Source organism: Centroberyx affinis, unplaced genomic scaffold (assembly GCF_046629955.1).
Source record: "Centroberyx affinis isolate AG114_WGS23_722 - 3 ecotype Tasmania unplaced genomic scaffold, CSIRO-AGI_Caff_v1 ptg003226l_1, whole genome shotgun sequence".
Taxonomy (NCBI): domain Eukaryota; kingdom Metazoa; phylum Chordata; class Actinopteri; order Beryciformes; family Berycidae; genus Centroberyx; species Centroberyx affinis.
Window position 1 is genome coordinate 10,001 of NW_027281261.1, and position 22,995 is coordinate 32,995.

At 41.9% G+C, this 22,995-nt stretch overlaps 1 protein-coding gene across 1 annotated transcript in view; it reads left to right on the forward strand.

The window, feature by feature from the left end:
- Window positions 1-22,995, forward strand: part of LOC139660151 (disco-interacting protein 2 homolog C) — a gene marked incomplete at its 5' end in the record, with an annotated part of 58,502 nt that overhangs the window by 9,597 nt on the left and 25,910 nt on the right. The window contains 6 exons of the mRNA XM_071538217.1: window positions 1,306-1,415; window positions 15,121-15,201; window positions 15,885-16,008; window positions 19,331-19,452; window positions 20,292-20,403; window positions 21,434-21,543. Of these exons, the coding sequence (XP_071394318.1) occupies window positions 1,306-1,415; window positions 15,121-15,201; window positions 15,885-16,008; window positions 19,331-19,452; window positions 20,292-20,403; window positions 21,434-21,543 (659 nt within the window). The remainder of the gene's footprint in view (window positions 1-1,305; window positions 1,416-15,120; window positions 15,202-15,884; window positions 16,009-19,330; window positions 19,453-20,291; window positions 20,404-21,433; window positions 21,544-22,995) is intronic.

The window sequence follows — 22,995 nt, forward strand, 5'->3', positions numbered from 1 at the left end:
CCTATGTTTCCAAGGTCCTATGTTCCCAGAGTCCTATGTTTCCAAGGTCCTATGTTCCCCAGTTCAATATTCTCTTAACACATTATTGTGTTCGGGTCAAATTTGATCCGTTTCAAGTTAAAATATTTTATAAATATTATCCAGTTTTTTTTTTATTGGAACAAGGCTTCACAGCAGCTGTATAAACACAACAAAATCAATGGTTATCATTTTATTTGATTGTGAAGGTCTCTAAAAAATTTTTTACTCAAACTAGACTCAAACTCTTGTTTGGGTTGGGTTTGATCCACAAAACTACCCAGAATGTTTTATTGCTGCATGCCATACTATTAAAAACCAATGTTCTCTGTGGGTCAGATTTTACCCTATTTTTGATGATTTGATGATTTAGTTTGATGAGATTTTCAACAGCAAAGTAAATGTGGCCTTTGGACCACAAAATAAAAAAAGTAAATGTAGATTTTGTGGGTTTTGTGGGGAACATCTTTTTTAGGTTCCCATTATGTGCTATATAGAGCTGGGGAACATAGGACCCTGGTAACATAGGACCTTGGGAACATAGGACCCTGGGAGAGCACATATGTAGAACTGGGGAACATAGGACCCTTTGTCATGTTCCCATTATGTGCCATATGAATCTGGGGAACATAGGACACTGGGAACATAGGACCTTGGGAACATAGGACCCTGGGAACATAGGACCCTGGGAGAGCACATATGTAGAACTGGGGAACATAGGACCCTTTGTCATGTTCCCATTATGTGTCATATGAATCTGGGGAACATAGGACAGTGGGAACATAGGAATGACTCCCAACTCCCTGTATAGCCAGTCAGATTGGAGTTTTAGTTCTACAAACATTTCTCAGAGACAGAGCTTCTCTGGAGGCAGAAATAATCTGATTGGTTGAGTTAAACCTCAGTGGGCGGAGCCAAAGAACCACAGTTTTTCTGGCTACATAACATTGACTGAAGCCCAGTGAAAAAGACAAGACATTGTTTGTTCATACATTCGTCCAAGTGTCACACATGGTCAAACAACCATAAGGTGACATATTTGTTACTGATTGGCTGCATCATTCATGTTTCCATATTTACTGTTGCCTTGTTTCCACCTAGTCTCGCCTCTATAGGTGTATCTGCTGGCTAATGGCTAAGTGTTGAAAAAAAAATGTTTATTTGCGGGAAACAACCTCACCTTCTCTCTTCTTACCACTCTTCTTTCCTCTCTCCTCTCCCCTCTTCTCTCCTCCTCTTCCGCTTCCTCCTCCTCTTCTTCTTCCTCCTCCTCCTCCTCCTCCTCAGAGATCGGTCCTGCCTCTGTGATGGTGGGGAATCTGGTTTCGGGGAAGAGGATCGCCCAGGCGAGCGGCAGGGATCTGGGTCAGATCGAAGACAATGACCAGGCAAGGAAGGTGTGTGTGAGATGGGGGGGGGGCTGCTGGTTTTCACCATCATCATCACCACACACACACACATACACACTCATCTTTGCACCGTGGACTGAGGCTGTGGGGGGGATTCGAACCCGCAACACCCTCTCTCCATGCTTCATCCATCGTGGTTTCTTCTCATTCATTGACTAGGATTAATCTTGTCATTTCAGTGTGATTTTTGAGATCTGATTCAGACACAGTTGATCTGAAAGTGGCTGTTAGGGTTAGTCTGCTAACGTTTCAGCACTAAAGCCTTCCTCGGGTCGAAGGCTATTCCCACCAAGGTTATCATAGTTTTGCGTTTTTCATTAGTTTTTATTTTTATTTCGTTTTGACTTTTTGTTTTCAATTTCAGTTTAGTTTTAATTAGTTTTCAAAGCAGGTTTGCTAGTTTAGTTTAGTTTTTATTTTTTTAAATGCTTAGTTTTAGTTTAGTTTTTATTAGTTTCAGTGTTAGTTTTAGTCTTTTTTTGTAATATGGGGTATTTGTCAGGGGTGAGATTCAAAAATTCAAAATACTAGGCTTATGTATGAAATAAATTGACAAAGACGAAAACTAAAGACATTTTCTCTATAATTTTAGTTTATTTTAGTTAGTTTTGTAAACACACAATACAGTTTCAGTTAGTTATTGTTTTTTTGTAAAGTTTTTATTATTTCAGTTAACGAAAATGTTTTTTCACACCTAGTTTTCGTTATTTCGTTAGTTTTCGTTAACGATAATAACCTTGATTCCCACCAGTCACCAAAATTAAACGACAGAGTCAATAGAAAACTCTGCTGAATCACTGCTCAGGTATCTCAGTCAGCTGTGTGAGTCGACTCTGACTCGGTCGAGCCTTGGTGTCAATGCAAAGTCTGAAAAACCCCCGGGAACAGCAGAGCGGTTGACTTTCAGAGCTGATCGCAGAAAGCAGCTTTTACAAGCGTGGCTGAGGCTGCAGTGAGACCGACAGTAAGCACAGGAGAGCCTGGACTGGGCTGGTTTCCATTTTAGAGACGGACTGTGGGTTCTGAAATACCCGCGCTGCGTTCAGGGACCGAGGAATAGATGGGGCAAGACATGAGAACTAGAATATATTCACTGTCCGTCCTGTCATTTGAAAAATGTGACACCAACTCTGAGAAAACGATTGTCGTCAGGAAAGTAAAACTCTCTAGTGGATATTGTTGAAGTTAGCGGTTATCCTGAACCCTTTAATTATGAAACTGCAGTAATTTGGGGAATATAATTGTCTGTATTTTGAGCAATGAAAATCTTTTGAGCCGCATTTTTTCCCAAACTGTACATATAGTATTTAGGAGTGAAATACCCAATGTTGATTCCAGTCTTATTACTCTTTTTCTTTTCTTTTTCAACTTCTTTGACTGAACCCTGTAATCAGGTGTAGTCCTAGGCGGCAGATACGTGACTCAATCTCCCAGAATTCCACTGTACTGACACGCGGCGTCCGGGGTTTCCGGTCTGGAAGGCTTCCTCGGGGTTTCCGCCGAGCTTCTGACGGAGCCTCGGTCAACATTTTCTTTAGATTATCTGGGATGTTGAGCGGTGGAAGTCAAACAGAGTTAAGGCTGTGGAGAGTGTTTTTACAAGCTGCTGGACGAGCGCCGGGCCGACAGTCTGACAAGGCAGAGCCACAGGAAAACACCAGAGGAAAGTCAGATTTCTGAGATTGTGTTCATTTTTTATTTTACTTTATTTATCCTTTATTTAATCAGGCAGTCTCATTGAGATTCAAGAGAAACCTGAGGACAGAAAAAACAAGAAATACACAGTTCGATTCAGTCACACGTGCCAGAAGTCAGTCAGAAACATAGTTTATAAAATATTACAAAACATTAAAAGCATTATAAAAAAAATACTACATCTTACAAATCCAATTACAAACATCGTTGAAAATGCAAGATATTGCTTTAACATCACTGAGGGGAACAAGAATTTATCATTTCAAACTTTTGCTGTCTGTTCATTTATAAGCTGCAACATTACAAGAAAGCCAAGTCTCGCCAAGATCATAATTTATTATTAATACTCTTCTGGTGATCTTCCATCCAAAGTTTATCAAGCTATTTGATGGATACAGTAATGGATTTGTATGAAAATATACTGTAGAACCAGAAACAGAATAAGTTTTATTGGCCAAGTAAGTTGCAGATATAAGGAATTTGACTTGGTGGTTTGCTTCCCATAGCTTATATTAAGCATAAAAGATAAGATGAGATAAGATAAGATAAGATAAGAAAAGATTGCACTTTATTGGTCCCCAATGGGAAATTTGGGTACATCAGTTGGTGGAACAGTGCCAAGGAAGTACAGGAAAGGTAATAAAAATAATACAGGAAAGAAACAACATGAAATTATAAAAAGTAATATGTAAAAAATTCAAAGTAAAAAATGTAAGGAATAGCTTGGTGGATGGAAGATTGAGACCAGGAAGGGTTCGAACCCCAATAACACCCAACGTATCCCTCCCCGACCTCTGACCCCGAAGATGAAATGCATGCATGCGTGTGTGTGTGTGTGTCTCAGAGGGATATGACAAGAAACTAAATCCTAATTACAGAGGAGGTAACATGGCAATTTAGGACTGAAAGACAGAAGTAGGTGCAAAATTTCCCGTTCTCCATGAAATGATTACAGTTTCAGTCGCTGCTTTTAATTTGTCACTTTTCTCCTGAAAGATCAAGCTGATTTTACACATCATGGGGTCTCAGAGTCAAAGAACAAAAACCTCCAGGACTTTATACAACTTGTCAGATTCAAGACGCAATACAGCTTTTTTTTCCTGTGCGACTGGACGTGGAAAAGTAATTATTGATAAAGAACCGTCTGATGCCTTCAGGTGAGGAGAGAGAGAGACAGAGACAAGAGAGTGTGTTTGGATGCTTTGGCAATACTGTTCATCTAATATTCATGCCAGTGAAGAGGATTGAATTGAATTGAGCACAAATTGAGCGAGGTAGATAGAGGGAGAGAGAGTCAGTGAAGGAGGGAACGAGAGAGAAAGAAAGAGCGAGAGAATGAGAAAGGAGGAAATAATAGCAAGAGAAAGAGACATAGAGAGCATGACAGAGAACAAGAGTAACAGATAGAACACAAAAGGAGAAAAATAGAGAACGAGAGAAAGAAATGGGGAACAAGAGGGAGAGAGAGAGACAACAACATCGCTAGAGGGACCAAGAACAAGAGCGAAGGAGAGAAAGAAAGGAAGGAAGAAAGAGAGATAGAAAGAAAGATGGGAAGACAATTAAGGAGAGAAGAGAAAGTCCGATAAAGAGAAAACACCAAAGAGAGAGAGACAACAAAAAAGAAAACAAGAGCAATAGATAAAGACAGACAGAACAAGAGAAAGAGAGAGAGAGAGAGAGAGAGAGAGAGAGAGAGAGAGAGAGAGAGAGAGAGAGAGAGAGAGAGAGAGAGAGAGAGAGAGAGAGAGAGAGAGAGAGAGAACAAGAGAGAGAGAGAGGAGAGAGAGAGAGAGAGAGAGAGAGAGAGAGAGAGAGAGAGAGGGTCAGCATGTGGCACTGACAATTGATTTTCCACTTTTTTCTCGTGCTGAAAAATCTCATCAATTACAGTGAGAGTCGGCCTCTAATGGGAAGAGACAGAGACCGCCTCCACACAGGGGGGTGAGGGGGGGGGGCTGGGGGGGATTTTTTTATTTTATTTTATTTTATTTAGCCTTTATTTAACCAGGTTTGTCCCATTGAGATCAAGGATCTCTTTTACAAGGGAGACCTGGCCAAGAATAGCAGCAACACAGAGTTTCAACAAAAAAATTACATAAAAAACACATAGAAAACACATAGATTTGAGTAACATTAAAATGATCAGATAGAACATTTGTACACAGACAACCTGGTTTCAATAGATTTCACCATAGCTTTAATATCAATCAGGGTTACTAAGTTTTGAAGTTTAAGCTCAGACTGTTAAAGCTTTCTTTCCCAGTTCAGTTGGGACTTTGGGAACAGCAAATCGCAGAATGTCCTGAGAGCGGAGATTGTAATTCCCATAGTTCAAGTTTAAAAGAGACGATAAGCAAGTAGGAATTTAGCCAAGAATGGCTTTGTAAATCAAAACATACCAATGACTGAGGCGGCGTGCCCATAAAGCAGGCCAATTCACTTCTGAGTATAATACACAGTGGTGAGTAAGATCAGTTCAGTCAGTTTGTAATGAATCTCAGAGCCCCGTGATACACACTATCCAGCATGTGGAGACAGTGAGCAGAGGCATTCATGTACAACACATCATCAATCAATCAATCAATAATAGGTAGAAAGGTAGACTCCACCAATTTCCGTTTCACACAAAAAGAAAAGCAGGACTTGTTTCTATAGTAAAATCCTAGTAAAAGCTTCAGATTCGGATATGGGGGGGTGTGGGGGGGGGGGTCCTGTCTCTCGTTTCTGGACCCAAGACGTTATACTTACATGGTATTCATCTTAGCCAAATATCATTCCAACCAAACACTACAGTGGCTGATTTCACTAATTCATAATAATTGGTTAATAACTAATTAGTTCACCTTCGACCAGAGAGGAGGAACGGACCGGTGAAAACCAGCGGCTGAAGTGTTTGGACTGAAATTAAAACCTGCAGACTCCTGACTGGCTCAGGACTGGAAACTCTGCCATGGTTCAAATTTGGACGAAACTTGAGGGAGTGATGCATGTTTCCACTGTGTTTGTGGTATTTTTAAAATTCAGCAGTTTCATAAATGATTGGTCCAAAGTGGCTAAACAAGGCGAACATGTTTGTACTGATTAGTCCAGATGTGGACTGGATATTTATTTTTGTCTTGTTCAAATTTAGTCTAATATGCTTTGATAATCTGTGTTTTTTGTCTCGGGGGTGTATGTGAGTGGAGTTGGCTTTCACTGAAGCTGAGTTTGTGATTTGGGAGTTTTGGGAGTTTGGTGAATGCAGTTGGTCTGATTTTCTGGCATCTAGAATGTTTCTTCTGTTGCTTTAGTGAGGTGAAAAGACTTCAGACAAAATTCAGTTTGTGATTTGGGATTTTTTTTTGTGAATGCAGTGAATATGAAAACGCCCCGGTATGCTGAGGACGTTTCTCCACCTGCCTCTAAGTCTGCTGGGTTTTACTTGTGTCCAAAAGAATAGGAACTCACTGCTTGCTCCTCTGCTTTCGGCTCCTGCTGCTTTCTATGATCGTCATCAATTAATCACTAATTAATTCATCGATTAATTTGTTCATCCGTCCGTTCATCCATCCATCCCTACTAGTCTTCACCTCCTCTCTCCATGTCCATCTCTCTGAAAACCAAGCCCCTCTGTGTGAATGAGTTCCTCTTACGCAGTGGTTCTCAACGTGGGGTCCGGGGACCACCAGGGGGTCCTTGAGGGGGTTCCAGGGGGTCCCTAGCAAATTGATGAATTGCTAAACTTCAGCATTATTTAATTTACAAGAAGTTAACACAGTTAGAGAATGACTGTTTTGATCATAGTTTCTCTGTTATCTCTCTACCTACAATACAGATAGTTATGGAATTCTGGACAAAATCATATCTAACAATAAAAATATTCTCAGATTTGGGTCAGAGAGACAAAATCTCATCAAATGGGGGTTCGCGGCTCTAATGTGGACTAAATTAGGGTCCTTGATATGAAAAAGGCTGAGAATCACTGCTCAAACGGACTGTTGGCTCTGCTTTTGCTAACGTTTCCTTGTTTATTTTAAAGCACAGTGTGTTTCTGTGTAAATCTGTATAACCTTAAAGAGTGAAATGTGATTTACTCTGAATGCCTTCTCAGATTCCTCTTTTAATAACCTTTATTCATCATGGGAAGGTTGGCTGAGCACCATGCATCACTCTGTTGGGGGGTTTAATGCCTTGCTCAAGAGACCCTCCGGTAGTTTCTTAGGGAGTGGAAAGCGTCACTCACTCAGGTTTTCCCAACTGTTCCGGGATTCAAACTGGCAAAATTTTCAGTCACAAATCCAGGACTGTTTGTCTTCTTGCTTCATCTTAACCCTCTGTGGGTAGTGGTTCTCAACGTGGGGTCTGGGGACCACCAGGGGTCCTTGAGGGGGTTCCAAGGGGTCCCCCAGCAAATTGATGAATTAAACTTCAGCATTATTTAATTTACAAGAAGTTAACACAGTTAAAGAATGTAGAAGAATGACTGTTTTGATCATAGTTTCTCTGTTATCTCTCTACCTACAATACAGACAGTCATGGAATTCTGGACAAACTCATATCTGACAATAAATATATTCTCAGATTTGGGTCAGAGAGACAAAATCTCATCAAATGGGGGTCTGTAGCCTAAATGTGGACTAAATTAGGGTCCTTGATATGGAAAAGGTTCAGAATCACTGCTCTGTGGTACGCATAATGACATCAATGGTTAAATTTGTTTTTATTTTTACATAGTAGTGGACTAAGTAATCATAAAGAAAACAACATTCTTTTTTGTGTGTTTTTGTGGATGCTTTGAGGTTTGTTACTTTAAAGCAACACTGTGACACAATTGGGGAAAAAATTAAGTATTCTCCTAAATTAAAATCATATTAACCGAGGCAAACAGCAGTAGGTACTTACCGTGTGTTTGAATGGTAAAAGGTCACTCATTATTATATTTGTCACTTATCTTTTATTGGGAACTGTATCGTACGAAAGTTAACAATGAACATTAAGCAGTGTGGGGTTCGTATTTCAGAGATATCTAGTGCATTGTTTTTCATGTTATTAATATCAGAGTTGGCAGCGTCCTCTCTGTTTGTGATGCAGGTCGTCTATTTGTCCCTTTTTCTATGGAATGCGCCTTAGTCCTTTGGATAAATGTTAATTTTTGGCTTCAGTTTTATACCAGTGTCTGGTGATAAAGTAAAATCTTACAAAAGTACCAGTCACATTTTAATACCACATCCTCTGATATTACACTAAAGTAAAAGGTAACTTAACTTAGTATAAAACAGTAATACTAATATGTTATTTACTTTACTACACACTATGCTATACTTATAATATATAATACTAGAATGTATAACCTCCTCCTCTCCTCCTCTCCTCTCTCCTCTCTTCTTCTGTTCTCCTCTCCTTGTCTCCTCTCCTCTCTCCTCTCCTCTCCTCTCCTCTCCTCTCCTCTCCTCTCCTCTCCTCTCCTCTCCTCTCCTCTCCTCTCCTCTCCCCCTCTCCTCTCCTCTCCTCCTCTCCTCTCCTTGTCTAATCTCCTCCACTCCTCTCCTCTCTCCTCTCCTCTCCTTGTCTCCTCTCCTCTCTCCTCTCCTCTTCTCTCTCCTCCTCTCCTCTCCTTGTCTAATCTCCTCCACTCCTCTCCTCTCCTCTCCTCTCCTCTCCTCTCCTCTCCTCTCCTCTCCTCTCCTTGTCTCCTCTCCTCTCCTTGTCTCCTCTCCTCTCCTCCATGGTGGGACACACAAACCGCTCTCCAATTAGTTAGTTAATTATAAGTAGTGGGATTTTTGGTGGGTAATCTTGGAAAGTTGCTTCTCTCAGTTTCCTAGTAGTTTTATAGTTTAATAGTCAATAACATAATTAATGCTCTTTATCTTTGTAGGACAGATTACATGTGGCATGTGCTGCAGCCATGTTTTAAACCTTTTTATGTAACTTAATAAAGTTAATGACCATAAAAAGCAGGTGGTGGCTGGGTTGTGTTTCACAGAAATTAGAGTCACTTCTGATAATGACAGCGGATACTGAGCTACAGGCTCCAGTGTTAACATGGGAATTCAACAGCAACACACACACACACACACACACACACACACACACACACACACACACACACACACACACACACACACGAACACACACACGGATCAAGGATAAAGCTCCACTATATGAGACCAGATTCCTATCTGTGGCCTGGAATTTCTCACACACACACACACACACACACACACACACACACACACACACACACACACACTAATACAAATATACCACTCCACATACACAGTCTCATTATTTCTGTCGCTCTCTCTCTCTCTCTCTCTCTCTCACACACACACACACACACACAAATTCCTCCAGGCATACACACTCATTCTCTCTCTCTCTTTGTCTCTCTCTCTCTCCCCCTCTCTCTCCCCCTTCTTGGTTTCTCTCTCTTTCACACACACACACACACACACACACACACACACACACACACACACACAAATGCTTTTCGACATACACACTCATTCTCTCTCTCTGTCACATACAGAGAAACTCTATCTCTCTTTCACTCTCTCTCTCTCTCTCCCTCCCTCTGGCTCACACACACACACACAAACGCACAAATACCCTCCTTACCTACATTCATTCTCATTCTATCTCTATTTCACTCGTTCTATTCACACACACGCACACACACACACAGGCCCCCCCACTCTCCCCACCCACCCACCCACCCACCACTACATACACACACACACACTCACACACTCTCCAGACAGAGGTTCTTTGTGTCTTTGTGTCTTTGTGTTTAGCATGCTCGTCGTCTCTCATAGAGATAATAGGTTTTATCTCCAGGCAGGTTCAAGTCTGTTCCGTCCCAGGCTTCAGTCAGACTGTGTGTGTGTGTGTGTGTGTGTGTGTGTGTGTGTGTGTGTGTGTGTACCAAGTCAAGTCCAAGTCAAGTCCAAGTCAAGTCCATGTCATTAATATCAAGTCTCAAGTCTAAATGTAGAACAGCAAGTCAAGTCAGAACAAATCAAGAGTCCAGTATCAATTTAATATCTTAAAGAAAACTAAATATCTAGGACTTTTCAATGCAATTTGGTTTTAATAGAATGTAAATGGCAAATATAAAACCCTCCCATACTCAACTGATGCCTGTGACTTACAGACTGGATCCTCTATATTTTATTGAAATTCAAAGATGAACTTCAGTTAATTCTCCCTATGTAACGTTTTGGAAATTAACTTTACGTTCGCTTTTATAGAAGTCTGAGAGATTTTGGAGGATTATGTTTGGAGAGCAGCATTGAACAGCACTTCTTCTTATCAGGGAGATATTTAAAAAAAAATGTTCCACCTTGAGGAGGTAGTGTGTAACTCAGTGGGCAGAGTTAGCGGTTTAATTCCCTGTGGAGTCACCAGTGTTGGACTGAAGTGTATAAACCCGTGGTTCTGTAAGGCGTTCAGGATTAAAGCCTCCTCCGAACGGCAGATGTTAATCTACGAGGCAGGAAACTGGGGGAACTGGAAAAGGAAACCGACTTCATTTTCCCTCATGAAGGTTTTATGGAAGTGTGCAGTCGGCCTGACAAGCCGCTGAGTGATGTTTTCATTAGCGGGGGGGAAAACCTTCTTTAAATCTTTTCACCCCCAGAGATTTGCGCTACATGAAGCCGGTGGCAAGTACATGAGAGAGCTTTTCATCAACCAAACCCTTTAAGTGTCGACTTCTCCACTTTCAACAGCTAAACAGCGGCCTGGTGTGGAGCTGAGTGATGTTTTCAGCAGGAGAACACTATACTCCACTATACTATAGGACTTAAAAAATACTGTAGCCTTGAAGGAGTTGCAGTACAACAGAATCTCTTAAATCAGCAACTACAGTAAACATAGAGGCATTTATCTTGCCATTTTCCAGCATCTCTCTGAGCTTTACCAAGAACAGGCCGTTTCTGTCGCTGTCTCTTTAAGGCTCATTAATATTAACGACCCCTCTGTTCCGATTGGCTAACCGCTTCAAGAGTGAAACGTGAGACGCCGCGGCCTGGCAGCTACAGGTAGGGAAAACTCTCCAGTAATAAACAATGACAACCGCTCAACCGCTTTGAAAAAAACACTTTGTTAGTTTATTATTTCTTACAAAAATGATAATGAGCGAACCTTTGTGACGCCACAAAGTTACGGAAGTCCAAACGGCTCGTTTAGAGGCTCGCTTTTCTAATATGGATTGTGTGGATTTAGTTGGCGACCGTGCGTTTTGATACTTTCACCATGTTTAGATAGACCATCCAACTCCTTTATCATCACAGAAGAGAGGGGAAGCCTGTTTTACATGATTTGGGACCTTTAATATAAGATTCTGATTTCAAAACAAATTATTTCCGAATGAAAACAAATTACAGGATTTTGTGAAGTGTAGTGTGTAAGTTAAGGTGGTTAAGGTGGTGATCCGCAAGTTACTCATTTTTCTGAATTTAGTCTCCATCTTTGTCCCTCAGCCTCACTGTAGTGTTTCTGCACTGCACTTCCCACAGATCACCTGTCAATCAAACAGTGTGGGCGGAGCTTGGATTTTCTGTTGATGCAGTTTGAGTTTCTCTTTTCTTTGTCTGTTCAGCCATGGTGGCTATCGCTGCTCATGCTAACTACCCAGTTCTTCTTCTTCTGTTTATTACAAACAAACTGGAAACGTAAAACGCATCACTTCCTGTGCGGCAGAGGATTTTTCCCAGGAAAGAGCTACCAGACACCGGCTGTTTTAGAACAGACAGTGGAAAAGCTTTGTGAACTGGATATAGGTTGAATCATTGTTGTAATAGAGCAATATGTGATAGAGAGTAACAAAACGGAAATATATTTATATGTAAATGTTGTGGATTGCTACTTTAAGACCTTAGCTGGCAAAAGGATCCTCTATATTTTGGAGATACTGAAGTTTTTTATTTCCCAAAACATATATATGTTGTTTTGGAAATGAAGTCTTCATCTGGACTGAGCAGAATCCCCTTCAAGGCTCTCGGTAACAGGGAGTCGTCCGGCCGCTCGCTACGATCACAGACAGGAAATATCTGATGCCTGGGCTCTCAACAGCCAAGCAGCTGTGATGACCTCAGAGCTGCAGGCCTCGGGTGTGAAGCCGCACGCCACAGCTGCAATTTGCAAAGCATCCGAGGATTGAGGCACAGGAAAAGGTGGGAGGAGATGTGATGTGATGGGAGGGGAGGAGGGGGGTGGGGTGGGGTGGGGTTTGGTCTCATGTGAACAGTGGGTTAAGTTGTATTCCCTCTGTCTGGTTTTCATATTAAAGCAGACAAATTAACAGTTCATTTCAAAACAAGTCACAAGCGTTCAGTATCTTCAAAAAATCTGTCTGTAGAGGTGTCATTTTGTGCTGTCAGTCATTTTGTGAGAGTAGGTGCCACTTTCTCCAAAAGGTGGGTAACTCATTTTGGAATGAAACCCTTTTAGAAAATTGATGATATAATATCCCAGGCAGCAGCAGCAGGAGGAGGCCAGAGTTTAACATTAATCCAAACAAGCAGAAAAATGTCACAATATCACATCATGGCACGATAAGAAATCATATAAAAAAAAAAAAAACACTTTTGGAAACTGTTTTGAAGTGATATCAGAATGATATTTAGGTCCTGATTTCACAAAACGATTCAGGCAGCAGCTATGGACGACTACAAATATCTCAACTTCACTTCAGTGCTATATTTACACGGTTTTCAATACTGGTGCAGGCCGTATCAACATCTACTGAACGCTAGATTCTGTATTTGGGAGATTAAACTCACAGTACCTCTTCGTGCCCCACTGATATTTAATACCCAGCATCTCTCAGGTATAAAATTGCTTTACATTTGTAGTATTTAGTTATGATGATGCTAACTGTGTCGAACTCAGAGGCGTCCTGGTGGCTCAGTTGTGCTCCGCATACTTGGAATAGTTTACAGGGTTTGTTGAAATATGATTCCCTTGTTACCCTGGGACATTTTCAGTCAAAGATATCAACTCTGGTTAACCTTCATTGCACCTGTTTTAAATGATGTACTTGAGGACGTGAGGATAGACTGATTCTCTTTTTGAATTGTCTTTTTTGTTTGTTTATTTCTTTGTTTATTTATTCATTTATTCATTAATTTCCTCTTGCGTGTCATTTGTGATTTTCTCTACTTGTAATCTCGGCACCAGTGGAAAAGAGGGTCTCAACCCTCAGCGTGTCTTCCGAGAACTAAATAAAGGTTGATGAGTCGGCACATGTAACTGCAACATCCTGGTTCAAATTCAGCCCCGGACGTCCTCCTCTCTCTCTCCCAGTCTTCCCTTCTCTCTCTACAGTATCTGTCAAATAAAGGAAAAAAATGCCCCCAAAAAAATCAAACCTTGGTAATCCAACCTCCCCATCCATCATGTTTTTAGTTCCTTCCATTTGATAGTTGTAAATGCGGTTATCGCCAAGCCATGAAGGGCGAGTCCCGTTCACATGAGGTTTTCTGATTTATGTTCTCCATTGATTTGCACTCTGGACATATAAATGTGATTATGTGCCACACCTCAAACGTTTAGGGTGCACTTCACCCCCTGAACAGGCCCATCACTCCGACCCAGTGTGACTGCATGAGTGTGAAGCGGAAAAGGAATCACACTTGCTCATTTCAACCTTCCGCTGGAGGAATAAAGGTTAAAATATAAGCTCCTCCAGCGTTATAACTCCCTTTCGAATGGCCTTTCCCTCTCTGCCTCAAAATTGGCAGCACAAATCAAGCGCGCCCAAAGTCCCCCCCAAACATGAGGAGCACAGTGCGGCATTGAGTGCGGGTCCGTTTGCTTTGCGGCTGGCGATTTAAAACCCTGAACACTGACTCCTCATCTGTCACCGATGGCGGCAGACTGGCAGCACACACACACACACACACACACACACACACACACACACACACTGAATAAAACTGTCTTTCTCTGGCAGAACAAAACGAAACAGGCATGAATTACACCCCGTGCTATTTACCACTCGGCAGCAAACCTTGAAAAATTCATGAGGCTGGAGACTAACTCTCTCTCTCTCTCCCTCTCTCTCTCTCTCCCCCTCTCTCTCTCTCTCTCTCTCTCTCTCTCTCTCTCTCTCTGCCTGTTGATTTGCTCTCTCTTTTTCTCTTTCCATCTCTCTCATTTGTCAACGCTCCATCTCTCTTTCTCTCCCTCGCGTCAATTTCAAATTCAGTTACATTATTGGCGAGACTGTCTTTCTTTCTCTCTCTCTCTCTCTCTCTCTCTCACTCTCTCTCTCTCTCTCTCTCTCTCTCTCTCTCTGTCTGCTGTTGTAAAGTATGAGGCTTTGTTACGCTCTCTGGTCTGACTGCAGGTTTCTATCCATCTGTCTCCCTCTCTTTTCCCCTCGCCTCCCTGCTTCCATTAATTTCATCCTCTCTCTCTCTCTCTCTCTCTCTCTCTCTCTCTCTCTCTCTCTCACACACACAAATGAGGCAAAATATCATTGCTTGTATCCTCCAGTATCACCTAGTATCCTCTAGTATCACCTAGTATCCTCCCAGTATTACCTAGTATCCTCCAGTATCACCTAGTATCCTCCAGTATTACCTAGTATCCTCCAGTATTACCTAGTATCCTCCCAGTATCACCTAGTATCCTCCAGTATCATCTAGTATTCTCTCAGCATCACCCAGTATCCTCCCAGTATCACCTTGTATCCTCCCAGTATCACCTAGTATCCTCCAGTATCATCTAGTATCCTCCAGTATCACCTAGTATCCTCCAGTATCACCTAGTATCCTCCAGTATCACCTAGTATCCTCCAGTATCACCTAGTATCCTCCCTGTATCCATCCTAACACTAGCAGACTGGATTCTTCCTCTGTTCTCTATATATTAGCTGTTCTGTCGCCTTATTTATGTGTTCAGGATGGGTGGTGTGTGTGTGTGTGTGTGTGTGTGTGTGTGTGTGTGTGTGTGTCCCACTCGTCCCAGTCTCACTCTGTGTTGTGTTTCTGTTTGTGTCTTGCAGTTCCTCTTCCTGTCGGAGGTGCTGCAGTGGAGAGCCCAGACCACTCCAGACCACGTCCTGTACACACTGCTCAACTCCAGGGTGAGACACACACACACACACACACACACACACACACACACACACACACACTGGGGTTGCGGATTGGATTAGGATAGGATACAGAAACAACAGAGCAGGAACACAGCACAACAGAAAAATAAATAAGAATACAGGAAAGGGGCGATATTGACACCTTAACACCAGCTGACAATTACAACACTGGAACGTATTAGGCAAAAACTAATATGAACACATATCAATTTACAGTTTATATGCAAGATGACACAGCAGACCGAGACAAGAAAATGAATCAAAAAATGTCCAATGTAAAAATATATGAAAACAAATGAAAATATGAAGATATATGCAATATATAACAAATGAGAAAATATGAGTGGCAGCCAGTGACCATTGTTGTCAATGCTGTCAATATCATTACTGTGAAAAGGAATAGGCCAATAGGATTTATTAATGTGCTCAGTCTGTAAATATGAACGTGTCAATTTTCACTCTGTGACCCTAAAGGTAATTTGCATAATGGCAGTGTGGCACTGTGGTTTGTTTACAGCTGTTCAGCACCGAGATGCTGCAACGGAAAATATGACATGACACCTGCTGATACACACGGCTGATTGAATGTGTCAATCATCTCTCTGCTGTGTGTTGTGTGTTATGTGTGTGTGTGTGTGTGTGTGTGTGTGTGTGTGTGTGACCTCCTCCAGGGTACGATAGCCAGCTCCCTGACTTGTCTTCAGCTCCATAAGCGAGCGGAGAAGATCGCCGGCATGCTGGCGGAGCGAGGCCACCTGCAGGACGGAGACCACGTCGCTCTGGTCTACCCTCCAGGTAAACACTGAAGCAGGGCGGGGCCACTCAGGAACCGAACTGAGAACGCATGGCAGATCCCAGTTCAGGGGTTGGAGTTGGAGTGTGAATGTGAAAGTCTCCCAGCTGTAAGGAAACAGAATGTGAATTGAATTGGAGTGACAGGAAACAGAACTGAACAGGGTTCCTACGCAGGTCTGGAAAGTCTGGAAAAGTATTAAGAATGAATTTGATCATTTCCAGGTCTTGAATAGTTTGGGAATTTGAAAAAAATGTCTGGAAAAGTATGGAAAACGTTGCGGTTCAGGTCCGATACACACATAATTCTAGCTTTTATGTTGTTGTAGAGCCACTTTGAGTCCACAGTTTTTGTTGATGTGAAGAATAATGTTCAGATAGAGGGACGCTCTTATTACCCAGCCGCCAAAAATCAAATACCGACCAAAATCAAATCCGGTCAAGAACATAGGGTCTGGGAAAAATATGGAATTTTAAAATGGAAACCGTGTAGGAACCCTGCCAATCATCTCACATATTCTGATATTTGTCGCTGTGAAGAACAATCTTCATCTATACAGTGATATGACCTAGTTAGCAGGGGCAAGATGTCTGTCTGCGTAAATCATATTGAACACCAGACAAAATCTTCTAAACAAATCAAGCTCTGGAAAAAGTATGGAATGTTTTTAATTGAAAATGTGTAGGAACCCCTGATTAAATTCCATTAAATTCCGCTTCTAAGAGAGTTTACCTTGACTCGATAAACATTATAAATCGAAACATTATGAATCAAATAAAATACAGACAAATCAAATGCATCCAATCATAATGTATGGATTACAGTTACATGTTATGCATCAAATACTACCTGAAAGGTTCCTTTAACATTTTATGATATTCAGTATTGATAATATATAACACTATGTGTGAAGAAAAAACAATAAAACATGGAATTTCATAGAATTTTGACTATGGACGTCATCTCAACTTTAATTTTGGTGCATGGACTGACATCAGCATCAAAATGTTTGCTGGCTGTCCTCAAAAACAGACATATTCTGTAGGTAAAAGTCTGTAACCCATAATGTGTTTTACTTTCGTGCCAGGAGTCATTTTTTTAAAGGGTGATCTCATCAGATTCATAGTTATAGTTGCGAATAGTAAGACATTTAGAGACATTTACCTTCAACTCTGACCTGGCTTCAATTCCCTCAAGCCAACAAGCTTTCAGCTGGGTGAATTTTTAAGCAAAGGTTTTTCTTTTTTAACCATGATCAAAACTTTACCTTAACCTTAACCAAATTGTTTTAGTTTCCTCATCAGGTGATGTGAAGGTATAGCATGAATCATGGGTTTTTTCATTAGATATCATACAAATGCCATATGAGAACTCGTTTTTTTTTTTTGACCTCACACAAGTAGGAGTCAGTTTCTTCAAATGCTACAGTCTCATTTAGGAATGAAACTCTTCATGTGCAGAGAGATGTGTAGTAGAGATGTAGAGATGTGTCGTCTTTGTTCAGTGACAAGGTTCAGGAAGTAGCTGCAGCCTCGGGGGCCGGGACGCTGCCTCCAAATTAACTTGCGAACAAACAAGGACACACACTTTTCACCGCTTTTATGTGAGAAAGGACACAGCTGCAGTTCAAAGTCAGGCAGGGACGTGAAGTTTGTAGGGGAAAAAATAAGCTTCACCCTTGTGGGTCAAAATGAATGAGCAAAGGTTCAAGAGTGTTTCGTGGATTCTTTATTCAGACATGCATGGTTCAGTTCAGTGTTACAGATAAGCGTTTAACAAAGAAGTGACAAAGACAGGAGTGGAGACGGTCCACTTATATAGACCTGAGTAAACAACAACATAAATCTCGGCATAAAGGCAAACACACAGTTCAGATTTCTTGGCTCAAAGACAAAAACCTCACTTAATATGGGACACACGGAAACACACGTATGAATAGCATAAACTATTATTCACCTATAAGAACACTCAAAATCATTTCATAACCATATATAGCCCACATGCACGCATACATTCACTGATTACCTCACCATGGTATGTAGAGAAAAAAAAACACACTCTACTCTGAGAACAAAGAACAAAAGAACAGAGTGTGTTATTCATATATAAAAAAAAAACACATTATTCATTTTATTTCTTACAAGTTGTGGAGGAGAATTGAAGAAGATGCTGCAGGAAAACTGCAGTGAACAGAAAGAATAGTAAGCAGGAGATCGCCTTAAAGCTGCTTTCAATTAACCACCGCTCAATATTTAACCTGCTGTGTGTGTGTGTGTGTGTGTGTGTGTGTGTGTGTGTGTGTGTGTGTGTGTGTGTGTGTGTGTGTGTGTGTGGACCATATTGATCACTGTCTTTTTTTCCCTCGCTCTTTCTGCATGTCTTCCTCCCTCCATCCCTTCCTCCTTCCCTCTCTTCTTTCCTTTCCTCTTTCCTCCCTCCTTTTCCCTCCATCCTTCTTTCCTTCCCTGTTTCCTCCTTCCCTCCCTCTCTCTTTCTTCCTCCCATCTTTCTTCCCTCCTGTTCCCCTCTTTCCCCCTCTCCCTCCTTGCCCTTCCTTCCTCCTTCCTTCTTTCCTCCCCTCCTTCCTCTCTCTCTCTCTCTCTCTTGCTCTCCTTCCCCTCCCTTCCTCTTTCCTCCGCTCATTCTTCCTTTCTCTCCCCCTCCATTCCCTTCCTCTCTCTTATTTACCCTTCCTCTCTCTTATTTACCCTTCCTCCTTCCCTCTCTTCCTTCCTCTCTTCATCCTTCCTTTCCTTCCTTTCCTCTTTCCTCCCTCATTCTCCCTCCATCCATCCTTCCTTCCTTCCCTGTTTCCTCCTTCCCTCCCCTCCCTCTCTCTCTTTCTTCCTCCCATCTTTCTTCCCTCCTATTCCCCTCTTTCCCCCTCTCCCTCCTTGCCCTTCCTTCCTCCTTCCTTCTTTCCTCCCCTCCTTCCTTCCTCTCTCTCTCTCTCCTTCCCCTCCCTTCCTCTTTCCTCCCCTCATTCTTCCTTTCTCTCCCCCTCCATTCCCATCCTCTCTCTTATTTACCCTTCCTTCTTCCCCTCTCCTTCCTTCTTCACCATCCTTTCCCTTCCCTTTCCTCTTCTTCCCTCTCTTCTCCCTCCTTCCCTTCCCCTACCCTCTCTTTCCTTCCTCTCCTCCTCCGCTCCCTCCATCCCCCCCTCCTTTCCTCGTCCTCCTCCTTTTCCCTTGCACCTTTCTTCCCGCTCCTTGTCAACTCCTTCCTTTCCTCTCCTTCCCTTCCCATTTTTCCTCCCTTTCCCAATCTCACTCCCTCCCTGTCTCCCTCCTCCTCCTCCTCCTCCTCCTCCTCTTCCTCCAGGTATCGACCTCATCGCGGCGTTTTACGGCTGCCTGTACGCCGGCTGCGTGCCGATCACGGTGCGGCCGCCTCACCCGCAGAACATCGCCACCACGCTGCCCACCGTCAAGATGATCGTGGAGGTAAAACCTGACGCTGTGACGCCTCAGTCAGTCACATGGTTACCTGTAGTGTCACCGCTCACTATCTCAATATCACTAACAATGTTACAGTGATCTATTAAAACAAAAAAGGAGAAAGTGATCTAATGTGACTTATACATGGGTGACAGGAGGCGCAGATGGCTTTGACGAGAAAGTGTGTGTGTTATAAATTCTGTCTTATTAATTAAAATATCTAGAAAAAATTGAGAAGGTTCAGAGAAGAGCTACTAAACTAATTCCAGGTCTGAAATAGATGTCATATGAAGAGAGGTTAACAAAATTACAACTACCAACTCTAGTATACAGGAGACATAGAGGAGACATGATCGAGGTCTATAAGGCAGGTCAATTAAGAACAAATTCTGTAAATAAGAATTTGTTCTTAATTGACCTGCCTGGTTAAATAAAGGTTAAATAAAAATAAGCTTGTTCACAGAATATATGATATCACAGCCGAGCCTGTCATCCACTTTTGGAATAATAGGTATGAGTTAAGAGGGAACTCTTTAAAAATTATTTCCACTAAGGTGTTTCTCTGAAAAGAGAAAAAACTTCTTCACACTTCGTGCTGTAAGAGCATGGAACGAGCTTCCAGAGGATGAGGTGCAGGCTCCTTCAGGGGTGAAAGAGCAGCAGGAGGAGAGAAATCAACTGGCATTCAACTCAATAGGAATATGTGATTCAGTTACTTCAAAGTAAAAGTCCTTTTTCATGCTGTGTTTCCGTTGTGTTGTCTGCTGTCAGTTGTAGTATTATAATGTATTGAGTTCTGTCAGTTGGATATACTGTCAGTTGTTTACTTGGTTCTGGTGGTGCAGGTGAGCCGCTCGGTGTGTGTGATGACCACACAGCTCATCTGTAAGCTGCTGAGGTCCAAGGAAGCTTCAGCCGCCGTCGACGTCAGGACCTGGCCCCCCGTCCTGGACACAGGTACACACACACACACACACACACACACACACACTCAGATATACTGTAAACTGCTTAAGCAGTATTGTTTCTGTTAAACAGTCATGTCATGGAGCAGAACTTTTGCACACCTGTAGATCAACAGGTGCGTAGGAGAAGACCATGGGCCGACTGTAGTAGAACAAAGGACTCCCGCACACTGTCTACTTCACTTGCAATTAGAAAAGATTTATTCGGAACCCAGACCTTTATCAGGTTATTTTACCTGATGAAGGTCTGTGTACCGAAACATTATTTTACCTGATGAAGGTCTGTGTACCGAAACATTATTTTACCTGATGAAGGTCTGTGTACCGAAACATTATTTTACCTGATGAATCTTTTCTTATTGCAAGTGAAGTAGACAGTGTGCTGGAGTCCTTTGTTCTAAAACAGTCATGTCATGTCAGTAAAGTAACTGAATTGAACAGACACACACACAAAGAACAAAGACATAAAGACATGTAGACACATGCACACACACTTATATACAGTATATATACAGTATATATACAGGTAGACACATACTAGATACAAGCTACTGTCTCCCCTTTACTACAAATTCTGTAAAATATTGCTTTGTCAATTCAGAGAAAAGGCTTTTATTATAAAATTGTATGGCAGTGGTTCTCAACGTGGGGTCCAGGGACCACCAGGGATCCTTGAGGGGGGTTCCAGGGGGTCCCCAGCAAATTGATGAATTGTTAAATTTCATCATTATTTAATTTACAAGAAGTTAATGCAATTAGAGAACGTAGAAGAATGACTGTTTTGATCATAGTTTCACTGTTATCTCTCTACAGGTAGTCATGGAATTCTGGAGAATATTATATCTAAAAATAAATATATTCACAGATTTGGGTCCGAGAGACAAAATCTCATCAAATGGGGGTCCATGGCCCTAATGTGGACTAAATTAGTGGTCCTTGATATGAAAAAGGTTGAGAATCACTGTTGTATGGTATTGTATATTGAGACAGCCGTCACATAATGAGGTTGATTTCCTCCTCAGATGATTTGCCAAAGAAGAAACCTCCTCTGCTGTATAAACCGTCCAACCCCGACACCCTGGCCTACCTGGACTTCAGCGTCTCCACCACTGGCATGCTCGCTGGAGTCAAGGTACACACACACACACACACACACACACACACACACATACACACGATGGACTATGGATCGAGTTTGTTCGTCCATCCGTCCGTCAAACCTGATATTTCAGGTGATATCTCAGACACCACCAGCCTGATTGGCCTGATGGGGGCGCTGTGTTTAAAGGTTTAACAATTTTAACTCAAACGTGATATCTCAGACACCACTGGTCAGATTTTAATGAAACTTAGAGGGATGATGCATTTTGACACTGTGTTCTGGTGTCTTAAATGTCAAAATTTAAAACGTTGAAAGGCCATAACTCTTACTCTACCTTTCCAATTTTGACGAAACTTGGAAAGATGCACTGTGTTCCACTTATTGGCCTGATGGGGGCGCTGTGATTATGACTAAAGTTGAAAAGTTTTAACTGAAATGTGACACCTCAGACCCCACTGGTCCAATTTTGTGTTCTGGTGGTTTAAAGTTCAAAATGTAAAACTTTAAAAGGCCATAATGTCCCATTTTGACGAAACTCAGAGAGATGATGTATCTTGTTACTGATTGGCCAAAGGGCCGCCTGCATCATTCATGTGGGACGACATGTTTCACTTGTTCATTCAGGACAGATGTATCCGTTTTAAGATCTGATGTTGGGTGAAAGCTGAGAGTGTCGGAGGCGAGTCGATCGGTGACATTTAAAGATTAAAGCTGCTATTGATCCCCGCTGCTCTACAACAGGCCAGCTCCTGTTGTTTCTCTGACACCAGTCATCATGTGCAAGTGTGTGTGTGTGTGTGTGTGTGTGTGTGTGTGTGTGTGCTTGTGTGCTTGATTCCACTGAAGCCGGCTCTTATCAAACAACACCTCGTCTTGTTTCTTTGGTCTCTAATCCGTCCCTGTTCAAACCCTTTTTGTTTCCCGACTCTCAGAAAGAGGAAGGGAGGAAGATTCATCTGTTTCCAGTCAGTAAAAGGAAACACAATCAATAAAAGACATTATTCTCTGTATCGCTGGTTAAAGATAGAATTGAACAGTTTAGTTTCAAAAGGAGATATCCACCATTTGAAGTGACATCTGCTCTTGCCATTTTGATACCACAACATTAAAACAAATTGTGATGCTTTTTAAAGGATCCCTGTTAACTCAAGTCCTTGGTTGAGAATATGATAACTCCCTTACAGACCGGACCTACTGTATTTTAAAGGTGTTGAACAATGAACTTCAGGTAATGATAATATTTCCCAAAATGGAGATAAAGCAATTTGGAATAGAACTCCCCAGTTTCTTCTATTACTTTAACCCTCTTCAGAAACAGATTAAACCAGATCAGATTCCTCCATGACACATTAATATTCCAGGTCAGAGCTTCATTTTCTCAGCTATAAATCTCACCTTTAGGGGTCAGGTACCAGAGATTACGGCGCGTATCTGATGAGACTGGAGATAATTGTAGATGAAATCTGTTCCTCTGGAGAGGAG